At 45.0% G+C, this 18,288-nt stretch overlaps 2 protein-coding genes across 2 annotated transcripts; both read right to left on the bottom strand.

Annotated features, from left to right (window-relative positions):
- Positions 1 to 407: 407 nt before the first annotated feature.
- Positions 408 to 10,947, bottom strand: LOC147607729 (uncharacterized). The gene is made up of 4 exons (XM_086790802.1): positions 10,866 to 10,947; positions 9,498 to 10,433; positions 9,096 to 9,380; positions 408 to 526 (listed from the first exon to the last, which is right to left on the bottom strand). The coding sequence occupies exons 1-4, from the start codon at positions 10,945 to 10,947 to the stop codon at positions 408 to 410; spliced, it is 1,422 nt and encodes a 473-aa protein (XP_086646928.1).
- Positions 10,948 to 15,836: 4,889 nt separating this feature from the next.
- On the bottom strand, positions 15,837 to 18,069 carry LOC147607728 (uncharacterized). Its single transcript, XM_086790529.1, has one exon. It carries the CDS (start codon positions 17,509 to 17,511, stop codon positions 16,234 to 16,236), a length of 1,278 nt encoding a protein of 425 aa, XP_086646655.1. The 5' UTR covers positions 17,512 to 18,069; the 3' UTR covers positions 15,837 to 16,233.
- Between the last annotated feature and the right edge of the window lie 219 nt (positions 18,070 to 18,288).

The following is an 18,288-nucleotide window of genomic DNA, read 5'->3' as shown; positions in this document are numbered from 1 at the left end:
TGTTCAACACACGCAGCAAACAAGTCCGTACAGCACACGCAGGGAGCACAAACAGGCGGCACCACACGCAGCTCTTCTACAGTTGATTTCCAGCGATACAGCACTTGAGAACAAAACCCTAAAACCAGGGCTCTGATACCAGTTGAATGGGATAATGAATTAGGGTTTCATGTGAGAGACAAACACACAGAGAGAAGAAGGGAGAGAGAGAGAGAGACAAATGTGGGGATAAGTCAACTCACCAAGTGAGTGTGTGACTCCCCTATCACACATGTATATTGCACTAGTACACATAGTGCACTTAGTACATTAAAAGTACTAAGTGTACTATGTACTATAAACTATGGGCTTGTACACACTACATGGGTGGCCATAATGCCTTTACCCCAACATAGAAGAGGATGAGATTACTCATCAGTTGTCAGAACATCTAATGATGGGATAGATTCATAACAGTAAATCTCCTTGGGGGGGCACAGGTACTTCTGAAGCACAAGAAGAACAGAAGTTGGAGAATCTGTGTCAACTATAAAAAGTTGAATAAAGTTACGATCAAGAATAGATATCTCCTTCCCAAAGCGGATGATTTGATTGATAGGTTGCACATAGCTTCCTATTTTACGAAGATTGACCTTCGTATTGGTTATCACCAAATACAGATAACTGAGATGTGATTCCGCATGCGGTATGGCCATTACGAGTTTCTTGTAATGGTTATCACGAGATACGGATAGCTGAGACGGGATTTTGCACATGGTATGGCCATTACAAGTTTCTCGTATTAACTTTTGGACTCACGAGTGTTCCTGCTACTTTCCAATACCAGATGATAAATGATCTCTTTAGAGATTATTTAGGAAAATTCATGGTTGTGTTTCTAGATGATATCTTGATATCCAGTCGTGCTCTAGAGGAGCACATCGAACATCTCCAAATCGTCTTAAGGATTTTGAGACGGGAAGTATACAAAGTGTGAGTTCTTCAAAAGAGAGCTCATGTACCAAGGACATCGGATTTCACAAGATGGGATGAGCATAGATCTTTAGTGAATACAGAAAGGTTTTCAATTGGCCGGTTCCTCAAACTATTAGGCAACTTCAGGGGTTTTGGGGATTCACTGTCTTTCTCACGAAGTCGATGAGAGATTATTTGCAATCAACCGTACTTGCTATGTTTTATACTTAGGGAGGTCTTGCTTTTTGCCAAAAAGTGATGCTTTTTCTTTGCTTTTGTCTTTGAATAGTTCAACGTTAGTCAAAAGTTCTTGTTTTGCTTTTCTAGCTTCAAGGCCTTGCTTTTTGGCCTTGGAGCTGCTTTTTGAAAAAGCGGCTTTTAGCTTTTTGGTCCGTCTCAATCTCCTCTTTCCAATGGTGCCCTTGGCTCGCATTCAACCATGTTTGACTTTTTTCTTTTTTCTAATTTTTGACCAAGAATGGTGCTTTTTCTTAATCGAGCCTTATGGACCCTGTCCCCATGTCTTCTTCCATCTGTTTGGTGTTCTAACATGGGTTGCATCATGTGAAATAGAGCTAGGAGGGCCAAATAGTTACATTCCCTCCCTCTTATATCTCAGTTGTCCTTAACTGCAGACTGCAAGTGTTCCAAGCACATCCATATATTCCATGTATATCCATGTGTTCCAAGTACATCATGTACCTCCATATGTTTCTCAAGGTACTAGTCCCATCTGGTGAGCTTGTGCATCTGGTCTTTCCCATACATGTGGTGCCTTCTGCTCGTCTGGCAACATCTCTACATCTTTCTTTTTTTTTAAGTGAAGATGTATTTTTATTAATAATAAGAAAAGAGTACATATAAACTGTGGGATAGTCTTCTCAAACAATCAAGAGAAGAAATACCCACAGAAACTGCTCAATCCAGCATCTCTACGCCTTTTCTTTAACCGATGTCCTTGTTCTTGATGATACATCTTCATGGCTTGTCACATGTGTTAGATATAATAAATGCATACTTACCTATTAAAAACAAGCTAGTCAACAAACAAGTATGCATCATTCGCATCTACTAGGTATTCCAAGTACTTGCCAGGTAGTCTGGGGCCCACTTGACTGTCACATGCCATAAATCCAAGCATTGTCCACACATCAAAAACAGCACACAAAGTCAAAGAAATTCAAACATACATCAGTATGCAATGCACAAGTAATGATCCTCCTGTTCATGGTGTCATGACCCTATGAATTTGTGCAGCATAAGTGTGAGCATGGTGGTCGGTGAGCAAGATATATGTTTTAGGTTCATAATGGGGGCAAATGTTTTATTTAAATAACCCCATGTGTGGGGGAGACAAAAGGGAACAAAGGTTTAAAACCTTTAAAAAAACAAAAGAACATCTCCTTTTTGGAGCGCCTGGATGCATAGATTGCTGTGGAATAGGTGGTTGTACGAAAAAGGAACTCTGTGGGTTTGCTCCATAAGTGTTCTGCATGTTAGAAAATTGTCCAAAAGCAGGATCTTGTGGGAAGGCACCACTATTGTCCTGGGGTGGGTTTCTAGAACGCACCTTCTTCTTCTTCTTCTTAGGCTCAGAAGGGGCCCTCATAAATTTAGCAAACTTCTCACTTTGCGTGAGTTGCATAAGCACATGCCAAACGGGCTTTGAACTGGGCATCATCTTCCTCTTTACTTGGCATATCTTCTGGCTGCGTTACATCCTCATAACGTGCATCTTCTGCAGCCTGTTCTCCTGCAAGTACATCCTTAGATTCAGTCCTCTCAGGAGTGGTCTCCTGCTCTTCCTCATCATCATAGTCATAGTCATCCTCATAGTCTGACATCTTGCTGAAATTTTCAGCAACGACTTTCTTCGAGACAACCACGAGCTCACCCCCTTAAGAAAGTTGGTGATGGCCCCGGCAACGGAACCTTGAAACCGGCCTCTGGTAGAAACCAAAATGCGGTAGACTAGCAATCACCCAAACCAGTTGTAATCCAGCAAATAAAACAAATATATGGGAGCTAGAGTGCTCCAACACGAACAGAAGAAGGACACCTGTTGGCCCCAAAGCTTGGCGCCCTTTCGGTATTTCTTTATTCAAATTCAATGGAAAAGTTTAAATGAGTACATCATGGTCATTCATGGCTTGTATGTTTGCATGTCCAATCTGCCAATCCTTTGGACCTCTCAGCATAGAGGCTACGCACAGCCTTGTGCCCCAAAAACACCACACTGTTATCTCCTCTACTCAACCAAGACTGTACATCCATGAGGCTTTGAATATGCATCTAACTGGCCCATGCACATAGCCACAAACTCAGCAATGAAGTAGTCCACAAACTCTTCCAAATCAGTCCAAAAACTTGCCCTGTTTCCACCCTCCAAACTGCCAAACCCTTCCTCTCACGAAGGGCGAGAGAAACAACTCCAAAACAGTCACGAGCCAGTGAAAAGAGAGACTCAGTTAGACACTTCGTGCAGTCCCACCTGCTCGCAAAGAAATAGAGAGAGACTTACAATCCTTGAGTCAGTTGTGCACTTCTATGGCCACCAGCAAACTGCTTGCCTCCTGCAGTTGTTGCTAGCAGTCATGCGCCGCCTTCCACCAAAGAGAAAGAGAAAGCACAGTCCAGTCTGCCGGTTTGCAAGAGAGAGAGAGAGAGGCACAATCCAGTCCGTTTGTTTGCACAAGAGAGAGGGAGGGAGATAGTCCAGCCCCTGTGCGCCGGCCTGTTGCAAAAAGGGGAAAACCTGCTGTTCAGCCCTTGTGCGCTTGGACACTGCTCGCCTCTTTTCCACGAAAAAGCCAACCCCTCTATGCGCCCACGTATGCTGCAGTCCCTGGCTGTAGCCCGGCTCCTATTGCACAAAAGAATACGCATGTATGTACTGCAGCGTAGCCCGCCAGCCTGTCCTCCAAAAAGCAAGAGAGACCAACTGCTAGCCTGACTCTCTCTCCAAAAGAAGCATAGGCCCCCCAAATAGCCTAGGTGGTTTCGTGTTCCAATCTATGACTGGGGTTACCCTCAGGGAGGCATGGGAATGCAAGGGAATTTTGGAGCTAATTTTCAGCCTGATATGCAAGGCAACATGTATGGTGGTATGCAGCCCGGAATGCAAGGAAACATGTATGGGGGCATGCAGGCCGGTATGCATAGTGGTATGTTTGGAAACATGGGAGGATCAGCAGGATTGCTATGCAAGGTGTGGGAACTGGCAATGTTGACCCTACTATGGGCATGAATGCAGGGGTAGCAATCTTGTGAGGTCACTTCCTTACGATAATCTAACGCCTATGGGTAAGGCGAAGGATTGTAAGGAAGGGGGAGCTGTAGTGAAATTTGACACATTCAGTGGGGCCAAAGACAGGCTCAAGACTCTTACCTTTTTACAACAGTTTGATGCTGCTTTTTCTGATGGAAATTACACGGAATCCTCGAAAGTGAGAAAAGCTGCGACTTTTCTCAAGGGCAATGCATTGCAGTGGTGGTCCACTCTTCTTTTGCAGGGCATAGCACCATCTACTTGGGTACAATTTAAACAAGTGTTCTCTTCCGTGTGGCTCATATCTACATTTGAGGTGGATGTAATGACAGCATGGCATAAGTTGGATGCACCGAAATGTGAGAATCTAGAGGATTACAACAAGAAGTTCTGTAAAGGATGCAAAAGATGATGAATCTCAATCTAATTTGTCTATGTTAGATAAAGACAGGACTGATTTCCTATGTGAGTACCAAGATTGCTTTTCCGAGTCATTGCCAGGAGAACTTCCTCTGGAAAGGCCAGAAGATCATGCTATTGATCTTATTCCAGGGAGTACCCCACCAAATAGGCCGCCGTACCACGTTAGTGCAGCCCAACAAGAGAATTATGAGCCAGGTACAGGAGTTGTTGAAAAAGGAGTTGATTCAACCTAGCTCATCACCCTTTTGCTCACCTATGCTCTTAGTGCAAAAGAAAGATGGTTCCTGGCGCATGCGTATAGATTACGGGGCGCTAAACAAGAACACCATCAAGAATCGATTCCCTATTCTGAGGATCGATGACATATTGGACCGCTTACAGGGCTCCACAATCTTTAGTCGGATAGACTTGAAAAGCAGGTATCATCAGATACACATTAGACCCGAGGATGTCCATAACACAACATTTCGGACCACCTTTGGGCTATATGAATTCTTAGTCATGCCTTTTGGCTTGACAAATGCTCCCACCACCTTTAACAGGATGATGGACAGGATTTTCCGGCCTCATAGAGCGTTTGTGGGCACATTCTTTGATGACATAATTGTGCATTCATGCTCAGAGAAGGAGCATAGGGAGCATTTGGCCATAGTATTTGAAGAACTCCGGAAACATAGGCTCGTCATAAATGGCAAGAAGAGTGAGTTCTTGGAAGAAATACACTTCTTGGGGCATATCGTGTCTAAAGAAGGAGTCCGTATGGATCCTTCAAAAGTAGAAGCAATTCTCAATTGGACAGATTTGAAGACCGTGCATGATATACGCAGATTACTTCGCCTCTTCATGCTTTAACAAAGAAGGGAACTCCGTTTCGATGGGCTGATCGAGAAATTGCGGCCTTTAAAAAGCTTACTTCGGATCCCGTATCGGTACTATCGGATCCCCGAAAAGCTTTTGTTGTCCACTATGATGCATGTGGGAACAACATTGGGGCAGTTCTCATGCAGGAAGGACATGTGATAGCCTATGAGAGTCGTATATTACAAAATGCCGAGAAGCATTTACAGGTCTATGAGAAAGAGATGTTGGTTGTAATTCATGCTCTTTCTACATGGAAACACTATTTGCTTGGGACTAATTTCACTGTGCAAACAGATCATCAGACCTTGCGTTATTTCCTCACCCAAACTAAACTTTCTGAGAAGCATTTGAGATGGGCCAACTTTTTGTCTATGTTCTACTTTCAGATTGTACATGTGGAAGGCAAAAAGAATGTTGTGGCAGATGCTTTGTCACGCAAGTCACACTAGGCACAAGTTGGGGCCAAGTCTTCACATCCAAGTACCTAATCCCCCTCCTTGCCGCTTTACCAAAAACACTCACGACAAGGAGAGTTCATGCCATGCTCCCCCCGGGCCTCTCCTCCAATGCCCGAGGTACCCTCACAAGCATACGAGATACTATGAATTGAAGTGGGATACAAGTAAAGTGTATGTAAGGATCAGATAGGAGTACTTGCAATGTTTTTAGCATGACTCATGCTATTTCATTTCATCATTACAAAGAGCATGTACTCATGCTTTCCCCATTCATCCAAAGTGGCTCCGTCACATCAATCACCACAAACACAACATCCACATAGCATCCAAAATCATGTGATTCACAAGCACAACTCACTGATTTGCATCACTTCAACCCCTTTTGCCTTTACTCCATGGCCCTCATCAATGCACCAATCAATCAATCATATGGCAAGTAGATTCCAATTGGTTCAATGAACACCAAAGGAATGATGCTTAAGCAAATCAAGGGCTCATATGATGCATCCAAAAATATCTTCAATGGTGGATGTAATGACCATGCAAAAGCTTCTAAATCTCATGAGCATTCCTGTTGGGTAGGAGGGAAGCTAGCCTCTGCACACACACACACACACACACACACAAACTCAAGCACAGAGTAAACGTGAGTTCTCGAAAAGATGTACTCAATAATAATATGAAAGTACAATGTGAGTACATAAAGTAGCCTAGGGCAAGGTGCCCAACACACATAAGTGTGTTCACACGGGAAAAAACCTGTGTCCAATCACAGGGAAAAAGTGCCCATGAGTAAGCTGTGTTCACACCTGAACTAGCCAGGAGTGATCATGACCAACAAACCCCCCTCAAGTGAATGGTGTGAACGGGGACAGGGTGTAGCAGACTACCCTGGAAGAGGCTGTAAGCTTAAAGCTTCACGGAAAGCTTCAAACTTTTCTCTCGAAAGAGGCTTTGTAAACCCATCTGCTATATTGGCATGTATAGACACATAAGCCAAGTCAACCTCTCTTGCATGGAGCCTTTCCCTGACATAGTGATAGTGAACCTCAATATGCTTTGTGCGGGCATGAAATACTGGGTTTCGTGCAACTGCCAAAGCACTCTGACTGTCAGTGTAAATGGTGGTAGGGGACTGCTGTCCAACACCAAGATCGGCTAGAAGGCGTCATAGCCAAACACATTCCACAGTAGCTCTAAAGGCTGCCCTGTATTCAGCTTCACAACTAGAAGTGGCCACTGTAGGCTGCTTCTTACTGAGCCATGAGATGCATGAGTCACCAAGAAGAAAACAGTTACCACTGGTTGACACTCGCGTGTCATAGCAACCTGCCCAATCACTGTCTGTAAATGCAAGCAAGCATAGTGTAGAAGAACTGCCATAAAACAAGGCAAAGTTTGCAGTGCCTTTGAGATAGCGAAAGACACGCTTACACGCTTGCCAATGCATAGTGCTCGGACAATGCATGAATCTGCTCAACTGGGAAACAGCATACTATATGTCCAAACTAGTAGAGCATAAGCAGATAAGGCATCCCACAGCTTGCTGATAGGTGGCAACATCAAAAGGCTCACCAACATGCTCAAGTGACAGTTTTAGACCTGGTTCCATAGGAGTAGAAACAGGTTTACAATCTGTCATGTGAAAACGCTCAAGGACTTGCTCAGCATATCTGTACTGAGATAACATGATACCACCCTCAAAAGGTATAAACTGTATGCCCAAATAGTAATGTAAATACCCCATGTCTGTGACATCAAATGCATGCTGCAAATCAGCTTTAAAAGCTGAAATATCACCCTCTTCAGGGCCAATGACGAGCATGTCATCCACATAAAGAATAAGGATGAGAACATTGTTCCCAATGTGGCGTACATAAAGTGTACTCTCAGCTGAACTATTCTGAAACCCTTTGGCAATCAAGTATGTATGAATTTTGTGGTACCAAGCACGAGGGGCCTGTTTAAGACCATACAGTGCTTTATGTAAACGGCATACTTTATTTTCTGCACCTTTTTGAACAAAGCCAAGAGGCTGAGACACATAAACTGCCATCTAGGAACAGTTTTTGACTTCCTAGTATCTGCATATTCCTCTGCCAATGCATCACCCAAGGTATCTTGATGAATCTAAGGCATTTCAAGATCAATTTGGGGCAAGTTCAGCTGCTGATTTTGCTAGTTTTCAGCACGCATAGGTGGCTGTAAATGAGCTGAAACTGGCTCTACATTGTCCACATTTGAATTGAATAAAGGCAACAAAGTATCAAAGACATCTTCCGGCCCAATAGATGGCTATTTGGTACATGAGACAAGTGGTTGAGATGCATATTCATCAAAGATAACATCTCTTGACACAATGATCTTGCCTGTATTAGGCACATAGAGTCTGTATTCTTTACTCTCAGTACTATAACCAATGAAAATGCATTTGATTGCCTTTGCATCAAGCTTATGTCTTTGTTGTGTGGGCACATGCATATATGCCAAACACCCAAAGACTCTCATATGAGTCACCATTGGAATCCTGCCATTCCATGCCTCATAGGCAGTCATAGATTTCAAGGCTTTAATGGGGCAACGGTTAAGCACATAATTGGCACACATAACCGCCTCAAGCCAAAACTTACTAGGCAGATCCTTGCTTTTGAGCATGCAACGTGCCATCTCCATGAGTGTACGATTACGTCTCTCTTCAACTCCATTTTGCTGAGGAGTATAGGGGGTAGTACACTGATGAGAAATACCATATAACTACATGTAAGCTGTGAACTCATTTGACAAATATTCCCCCCCTCGATCTGTACGCAATGTGACAAGCCTGTGTCCACAAGCATTTTCAACCATGGGACGGAAGTCTCTGAAAGCTGCAAAGGCACCTGACTTCATTTTTAAACCATACACCCAACAAAACCGAGTGTAGTCATCAATGAACGTGATGAAGTACAAGTGTCCTCCAAAAGATGGAGCCCTCATGGGGCCACAAAGATCACTATGAACAAGCTGTAATGGTCGGACAGCCCTCATAGCCCCATCTTTAGGAAAGGAATTCTTGTGCATCTTTCCAAGGATGCATCCCTCACATACATGCTTGAAGGGAACCTGCATAAGAGGAAGCTCATGCACCATACCTTGCTTCTGCAAGCGTACAAGAGATGGGAAGTTCAAGTGACCAAACCGAGCATGCCATAACTCATTGTCACTCAACACACGGGAGGTGGAGGCAATCATAGCATCATGAGAATAAGTACTCCTATTATACATATCAAGCTTATACAAGCCACTGCATAATGTCCCAGAAAGCATAAGAGAAGCTGAATCCCTGCTGTCATACACTGAGCAACAATGATCAGAAAACTGAACCTTAAACCCAGATAATGCAAGGGCTGAAACAGAAATGAGATTCTTCTTAATGCCTGGTACATATAAAGTGTCACAAAAAGTAAAGCTATCCCCATCACATGCTGTTAGCTCCACATTGCCAATGCCTTTAATGGAATAAGAGGCATCATTGGCACACATAACTATGCCACCTAGAGGTGAATCCTGCAAATTGGCAAAGAGATCTCTGCAAGAAGTGATGTGCTTAGAAGCACCACTGTCAAAGTACCAATCTCCAGCTGAGATAGACATACAAGAAGCACGCAAACTGCATGTAACCACTAATGCATATCCCTCGTGAGCAAAGTTTGCCTCTTCTTTAGTGTCCACACAGTAGCAGCCAAACCTTGCTGCTTCTTTTTCTTCACTCTCAATGTGCTTCCTACATTCCTCAATAAGATGGCCAGGTTTTCTACAATAGTTGCATCTCTTCTTTTTCTTGTTGTCACCCTCTTTAGACGAGGTAGAATCTGAATGGGCATGTGGTTTGCCCTTAGGTTTACCACTAGATGAAGCCCCAGATTTACCTTTGTTTCGATCAAAGGCACCAAATGCTTGATCAGCAGAAAGCATAGTGGTCCTATTAGAACGAGACTGCTCCTCCTGCAATAAGAGAGTCACCAACTCATCAAAGGTATACAAGTTTGGATTACCCTTCATGAGTAGACGAAGAGTAGTAGCAAAACCTTGATAGGATTCCGACAAACCCTGAAGCACTCTAGATAAAAGTGAACCATCTCGCAAATCCTTGATGCGGGTAAGGAACTTGTCCATTGAATCACCCTCATCCATATGCTCAGACTCAATCTTCTTGAGAAGATAGGCAACACGGGCCTCATTGCGAACCTGATACAAAGAAGCAAGTACATCCCATGCACCCTTAGAAGAAGTGCATGAACGAATGTGCGGTTTAACCTGCCTTCTGCATGAGAGGGCAATCAAAGCATGTGCCTGAGCATCCTTGGCATCCCATCTGAGCTGTTCTGGAGTTGGTGGCAAAGGTATTACCTTAAGATACATCATCACCTGCATCAATGGTTCCTGAAGTACTTGCTGCTCGTGCAGGAGCAATGGCCTAACATCAGCTCCTGATACATAAACGCACAAATTCTTTGCAACAAGTACATGTTTCATCATGTATGCCCACATAGGATAGTTGGTAAAATCCAACTTATCCTCAAAGGAAAGCAAACCAAATAAATCACCAGTGTTCCCAAACATGGTGGTCACAAGTGTATTCAAACAAGTAGTAATGCTGCAATAATGCTTTAACTCCCAAAAAAATTTTGGGGGAAAAGCTCCAATGCCAACCAAACGTGCCTGCAATACCCAAAATTTCCTGCAAATAGTGCCAATTTCTGCAAAATCGAGTCAATTTCTGCAAAATCCCCAAATTTCTAATGCAGTTATGCACCAAATCTGCTGAAATCAATGCCAATGTGTGCCAATGTTGCAATTGCAGGCTCAATTGAAAAAAGGCCCAAATTTGAACAAGCAATGTGTGCAATTTCAGGTCAAACCTTGCAGATCTGGAATTTGAAGACGCTTTGGGCAATGCAGAGCAGGCACATTTCCAAGTGCAGCCGTCCGGTACAGGCGCATGTACGGTCGTACGACAGCTCAGTACGATCGTACGACGGTGGGCGACAGCACAGGCGGCGGCGCTCAGGCGGCTGAGGGCGACGATGGCGTCGAGGCAGGTACGGGCGTAGCGGGTAGTGTCACAGCTGGCGCATGGCGCCCAGATCTGTGGCGCAGAGGACGGGCGGCGCCAAATCTGGAGCGGTGCGGGCGGCGCGCAGCAGATCTGGGGAGGACAGGGGCGTCAGCGCACAAGGGCGGCAGCGACGGCGGTACAATCGGCGGCAGCGACGGCGGTACAGTCGGCGGCAGCGACGGCAGTACAGTCGACGGCGGCGTCAGCGCACAAGGGCGGCGGAGGCGGCAGCACACAAGGGCGGCGACGTCGTGCAGCTGAGGGCGGCGGAAGAGCCATACAGTACGGCGTACGGACAGAGTACGGTGGCGTGCAGAGGCGACTGAGGGCGGCGATAGGGTGGCTGAAGGCAAAACCCTAACCCTAACCCTAATGCAGCAAAACCCTAATTCCAGATGTGTGCAATAGGCTCAAGCTCTGACAGGCTGCAGGGGGCAAACCCTAATGCTAACCCTAGCCAAGCTCTGATACCAATGTTGGGTAGGAGGGAAGCTAGCCTCTTGCACACACACACACACACACAAACTCAAGCACAGAGTAAACGTGAGAGTTCTGGAAAAGATGTACTCAATAATAATATGAAAGTACAATGTGAGTACATAAAGTAGCCTAGGGCAAGGTGCCCAACACACATAAGTGTGTGCACACGGGGAAAAACCTGTGTCCAGTCACAGGGAAAAAGTGCCCATGAGTAAGCTATGTTCACACCTGAACTAGCCGGGAGTGGTCATGACCAACAATTCCCACCATTGCAATTAACATGCAAGTAGGCAAAGTAATGGCATTCCAAGCACTTAAAATGCAGCCATAAGCATTCCATATATCACTTGTAATGAAGCTTCTTAGCAATGGCATTCAAACATATATCACTTGTAATGAAGCTTCTTAGCAATGGCATTCAAACATATATAAAGTACCTTACTCCATGATTATTGCTTGATGTTTGAAAGCTTGAGAACGATGACTCCAACCGTTTATTGCTTACTGTTTGAAAGCTTGAGAACTTGAGGAAGATGATTACAATCATGTCCATTCGCAGCTTGCAAGGCGTTTCTCAAAGGCTAGGCGGGCCGTGGGAGCCATGGCACGATGTGCACGCCATGGTGCAGCTTGCAAGGCATTTCTCAAGCGAAACGGCATCAAAACCCCAAAATCTGCAGCATTCGAAGTAGGGCAAGGTTAAGCAAGCCTATGCTCGCTCCCAAAACTCTGATTCGAAGCGAAACGGCATCAAAAACCCCTCAGAACGGTGCACAAACGATCTGAATTTCTCCATTAAAACAGTCGTGAAGCACGCATCTTCCTTCACGGCCAGCAGCGCCCTGGTTCCTAAGCATTAGCCATGCTTAAGGTTCTCAAAAAAACCCCACGAATCTGCAGGCAAAAAACAGAAAATCCTGGCTGCAGCCTCACGATGGTAAAGCTTGTAAAATTAAGCTTGATATGTAGCCTTAATCATGCTCAATCAAACCCCCAAGATTTGGTTGGCATCCCGCTGAAGATTGATGCTCATAAGCTCCCCAAAATCCAAGCAAAGAGAAAGGATACAGTAAAAACGTTTTGATTAAGGAGCTTAATCATGATTAGCACAATTTTCCCCCAATTTTGGTCATGTCCCTCAAATTTTGGAGCGGTTACCCCAAATTTTCCACAGTGACCCATAGCCCCCCAAAACTTAGCTCAATTCAAAAATCAAGGGAATTTCCAGCATCCCACAATCCTCATGCTCCATTTCTTAATCAAGAAATCAATCAAAATCAAGAAAATCAAGAAAATTCCCAAGAAACTCCAAGAAAATCAAAAAAATCAAGAAAATCAAGAAAATGCAAAAATTTTCGAAATTTTCAAAAATCTTGGATCAAAGACAAGGCTCTAATACCACTGTAATGATGGGGAAAAGAAAGAAAGAAAGATTGCACTCATAATGGAGTACCACATGCACTCATGATGGAGTATCACATGTACTCAAGGGAGTACCACCATAGCCATAGAAGCATGGAGCTCCAAGAAGTATGATTTCATTAGTAAAAGTGTGTTATGACCTTAGTTACAATATTCACTTATATACTTGCCCACCATTTCATACTCATTAATGTTGGGCCTCATACTTGACCGCCCATAACCATGCCCGTGAGCCTCTCCTTATGTACAAACTCAAGCCCCTTTCATTACAATTAATTCCTTATCTAAAATGGATTAATGTCCCAGAATGAGAAGGTTTGTGTACCGGATAATGCAGAGATCAGGAGAAGAATCCTATATGAATGTCATGATGCTCTTACACGGGGTCATCAGTGGTACAACGAACCTATGATTTAGTAAAACAAGCGTTTTACTGGCCTAAGAAAAAGGCATATGTTCAGAACTATGTGGTAAAGTGTCGTCAATGTCAAGTGAATACGGCTGAATGCCTTAGGACTGGAGGTATGTTACATCCTTTAGAGATCCTAAGAGGTAAATAGGAGAGTATTTCCAAGGACTTCATTGTAGGTTTGCCACGGACCCGTAGAGGGCATGATGCTATCTACGTAATGGTACAAAGACTGACGAAGATGGCACGATTTTTACCTACAAAAAAGACAACTGGATTGGCACAACATTTTGTTGAGCAGCTTTTCAAGTTGTATGGACTACCTTTTGATATAGTCAGTGATAGAGACTCGAAGTTTTTTGGACATTTCTGGCAGCTAGTTATCCAGAGATTGGAGACTATACTAAGTATGCGTTCCTCTAATCATCCTCGATTTGATGGGCAAATCAAGAGGGTGAATCAAGTATTGGAGGACATGCTTCGTGCATACGTCTCCAAGAGGCCATCAAATTTGGAAAGGTACATCCCGATGGTCGATTTTGCATATAATAGTGCTGAGCATGCAGCTATTGGTTATAGTGTGTTTATGCTGATGTCCGCATACCAACCCAAATCTCCAATAACAGTTAGACTTAAGGGTATTCACATTGATCTGGCTAGAGATTAATTCGCAGATATTATGCAAGAAATGCTAGTCAATGCACGAGAGGCTAACAAAAATGCACAAGATCGTGCATGGTTTTATGTTGATAGGCAGCATTCAACGAGAGAGTTCACCGAGGGAATGCTAGTTTATTTGAGTGTGCCCAAGAGTTCAAAGACATTACGTACGAGGAAGGTTGGGAAGTTATCCCCTGGGTACAAGATCTTGAAAAAGATTGGTGAGGTAGCTTATAGACTAGAGTTGTCTCCGAATGTGAAAGGTTATCCAGTCTTTCATCTCAATCAACTGAAAGAGATGCTGGGAGCTAAGGAGAACCTTGTTACCCTCCTCAGGAACTTGTTGAGGTTGAGGACTTGTCCTATGTTCCACATGAACCCGAGGGGATTATTGATTTCAAGGACAGGCAACTTAGGAACAAGTTGATCCTTGAACATAATATTAAGTGGAAAGGGGAACTTGACTTGGGAGTCGGCAGCTAATTTGAGTAAGTATTCCCCTCATTTAAGAGTAAATGTTCGAAGAGGGGAAGACTGTTGTGTGCTTGGACACTAATCTATGGATCACTAATCTATGGATTAGGGATCTAATCTAGCAAGGTTAGGGGGCCCCAAGATTAGGGATTAGCAGGCTAATACTTGGCTAGGGTTCCTAGATTGATAAAACAAGCTTAGTAGCCTACTATAGTAAGTTAGCTATTTATAGCATAGTTATCACTATCTATATAAGTGAGAGCTTGGGTTATTAAGAGACATCGTTGTGCGGATGCACCATTGAAGGTTTGGCTTGGATCAAGAGAGCAGACATGCTCATGCCACGCACATGGAGAGTACATAGGCTGGCATGTTGAAGGCCTACAGACAAGCTCGGTGGTATGGGACGCTAGAGTTAGACACGGGCCTAAGGGATTGTGCAAGAAGCCCTAGCCTTGGCTCGGGGGAGATGCCGATCGCAGTTGGCAGGTGGGCTAGCCTGCTACCTCATGATTTGGGTTATGACTAACCTTAGTTTTCAGCTGTGTTTAGGGCAGATTTTGGAATGGACTTTACATTGATTCCTTCTCAATCTATCAATGTGTTTGCTTGCTGGATGATGCCTGTTGGGCACCACTATGTCCGTGAGAAAAACTGGGTCTGCCTCTTGTTTATCACTCTCCGATCCATTGTTGTATGGAACAGAGGGATTAGGATTTCAGGCTTTTTGTGCTATCTGAACACACTAATGTCCATTAACAAAACGGCAATATCAGTTGCTCTAAGGGCAAGTTAAAAAGGAAAACAATTTTTAAAAGTAGTAGAGTTTTTCCCCCATGTTGTGGACTCTGTACCTATGAGTATAGTGTCATCTCAGCCATACAACTGTACAACACTCCTGCTATTGTGAACTTGCAATATTCCTGCTTTTGTGGCCCAGCAGAGCTTTCTGTCATGATTTCTTAGTTAGCCTTTCTGGGCTTCATTTGTACACCTATTCAAGATTTGCACTTATGTGCAAGAAGTATGAGAGGTAGAGAAGAGAAGAAGTATGAGAGGTAGAGAAGAGAGAAGCGGAACAAAAAATGCAAGCACAGACAGGTAGACCTAAACCTATTATGACTAAGAATGAGTTACAACTGAATATTTCAAGTACAAAAGGTACTGCATCCAGATTCAAGAGTATGAAAGCAAGAACCAAGGACCCAAAGGACAGCAATGGTCTGGAGAGGGCAAGCACGGGAGGGAACACTGCGATGCCGATTTAAAATGTTCAGTATTCAATTGATGGATGGGGTAAAATAACAGAAAATGCAAATCAAGAGCCAGTAAGAATATTTCTCCCGAATTCATTGAAAGAAAAAAGAGATTATATCAATAACAATACAAAGTACATTATCTGCAATGGAAGCAAGACAATCTTATGCACCCTTGGGCTCTTTAAGAACTTTAACAAAAGAAATACATCTTCCTACGGCCATGCATATTCAATTTAAGAACGGTTTTACCAGAACAATTTGCTTTCATGCGAAAATTATGAACCGACAGCCTCCAAGTTCCCATGCCAAATAAGAAGGGGCTGAGCCTGTTCTTTCAGGATATTCAGCTGAAATTGTCACCTTTCCGTAAGGGGACATGCCTGCTGTCCACATGGCATTGGTGCAACACAGTGCCAGGAGCATGGGCCCATCATCATCCAGTCCCATCGCACCAGCTGGAGCAACCTTCAGCTACCACTGGTAGGAAAAAGAGTAAGCATGTGGCAAGGTGAAGAGCTAGGCTGGTGAGTGTGAGTCTCTCTCTCTCGCTCGGAGCTCATTGATGTTGGTGGATGTGCTCTTGATAGAGCGGAGAATACTGGATGAGCATCAAAACCTGGGAAGGGCGGGATGGGAGAGCTGATGTGGGAGGGAAGATGGTGAACGGTGTGACCTAGAACACTGGGCAGCTTAGCACCAGGAACTGAGGCAAAGGGGTGGCCGGAGTGATGGTGGCTATGCTGTGAAACCAGGAAATGAGCCGAGGCGGCAAGGCTGGGGGGTACTGGGGTGGAAGCGAAGAGGAGGTCAGAGGAAGAGGGGCCTTCGTTGGAGAGGCCCCGCTTGAGGTAGAGGCGATACTTCTGCAGGTGGCTAGCAACGTTCTCACGGGTGAGCCCATCCACATTCATGAGTTGCATGATGGTCTTGGGCACCGCGTTCTTGATGCCCAGGTGAGCCACGGCGTCCACGAATCGCTTGTGCAGCTGCGGAGTCCATACTAGTCGGGGCTTTTTCAGAGTTCGGGCGGATTGCTCTTCGTTTGACATGGTGGCGGCGCTGCTTTCGTGAGGATCCATGGGTGGCCCCGAGTTCGCCTCCTCGTTCGGATCTACTTTGATCTGGATGAGATTTGCTGCTTGGAGGACCACGCCGCCGTCACCTCCTCCTCCATCTTCCCGTTGTGCTCCTGGTAAGCTCACATCGGCCCCTGAGCTTGCTGTAAGCCTGCGATCAAAAAAAGAGGCCCTAAATCGGGTGTTGGAAATGGGTGAAACGCCATGGCCAGGAGAGCTCCCATAGTCATCGCCTGGTGAAGAAGATGAAAATGCCCCAGGTATCCAAATTACGCCTCCTCTTTCCGCTTGGCTCACCAGTGCACATTCAGCATTCTGATCGCTGGCCTCCGTTGGGGGCCTGGTGACCTGGGCCAGAGCTGCTTGGCAACCATCAGTTCCTTTGCATGAAGAGTTTGCAGCCTGTGCTTCGCCGTTCTGGTCTGACTCTAGGGTTGGCAGCAGTACGCTGCGCATGCGGAGCAGAGACTCGAAGGGGGATTGCGAGGCGTTGAGCACATCGGAGGATGACGGCGTTGCGACTGCACAGGTGGAGGCAGAGGACAAAGAAGGGATATTGAACGCGCAGGCGAGCTCGGTGGGGATGAGGGATTGGGAGAGCGGTGTGAGCTCGTCGGGCGCAGGCAGACCGCGCTCCCACTCTGTCACGCGGATCAAGTTCATCGTCATATCCTGCAAGATCCCACAAAGTAGACAAAGGCCCGGCCGCAGAAATGGAATCACCCCATCTTCAAGGCATGGCTATGGTTGCAAGAATAAATCAAGATGGAGGTGCCTGCGGGTGCTTCCCCTGGTGCTGAGGAATAAACCAAGATGGAGAGAGCTTGCCTGCGTGTGCTTCCCCTGGTGCTGAGGACGCAGAGGATTTTATCTCTCTCTCTCTCTCTCTCTCTCTCTCTCTCTCTGTGGGGCTGGGATGCTGTTTATGGCGGAAAACTTCTGACAAACTAGATCTTGGCTCCTCTCTGATCTGTGGCTATGGGGAAATCGTTTGAGCAAAATAGACGCCGCAGATGGCGAAGCTCTCTCTGTCTCTATGGCAGATGCCAGAACCTTGCAATTGGAATCTAATAAGCTCTCTACTCTACTCGCGAAAGACACACGCCTCGTCCCACCAATGCACAACATCGATTCATCGCGGGATGACCTCATGATACGCCACAGACAGGAGTTGTAAGCCTGTGACATCCACGCAGCCTTGAACACTTTCTAATATCCATTTATGAATCCTGTCCTGTAACTACCACCGCACAAGCCGCGCCCCGCACATGCATGGAGGAATTCTCTAATCGTCACGTTATTTGGAGGAGATTTTAGGCAGATTTTGCCTGTTGTGAAGGGCAAACGGGAAGATATCGTGGACGCGACGTTGTGTTGTTTCCTCCTATAGAATTGTGTAAAGGTTTTGAAGTTGTTTCCTCCTATAGAATTGTGTAAAGGTTTTGA

The sequence above is a fragment of the Cibotium barometz genome, chromosome 55 (assembly GCF_041138505.1).
Source record: "Cibotium barometz isolate CiBa-2024 chromosome 55, ASM4113850v1, whole genome shotgun sequence".
In the NCBI taxonomy this organism is placed as follows: domain Eukaryota; kingdom Viridiplantae; phylum Streptophyta; class Polypodiopsida; order Cyatheales; family Cibotiaceae; genus Cibotium; species Cibotium barometz.
Note: the sequence above shows the minus strand (reverse complement) of the source record. Positions and strands in the feature narration are given on the sequence as shown.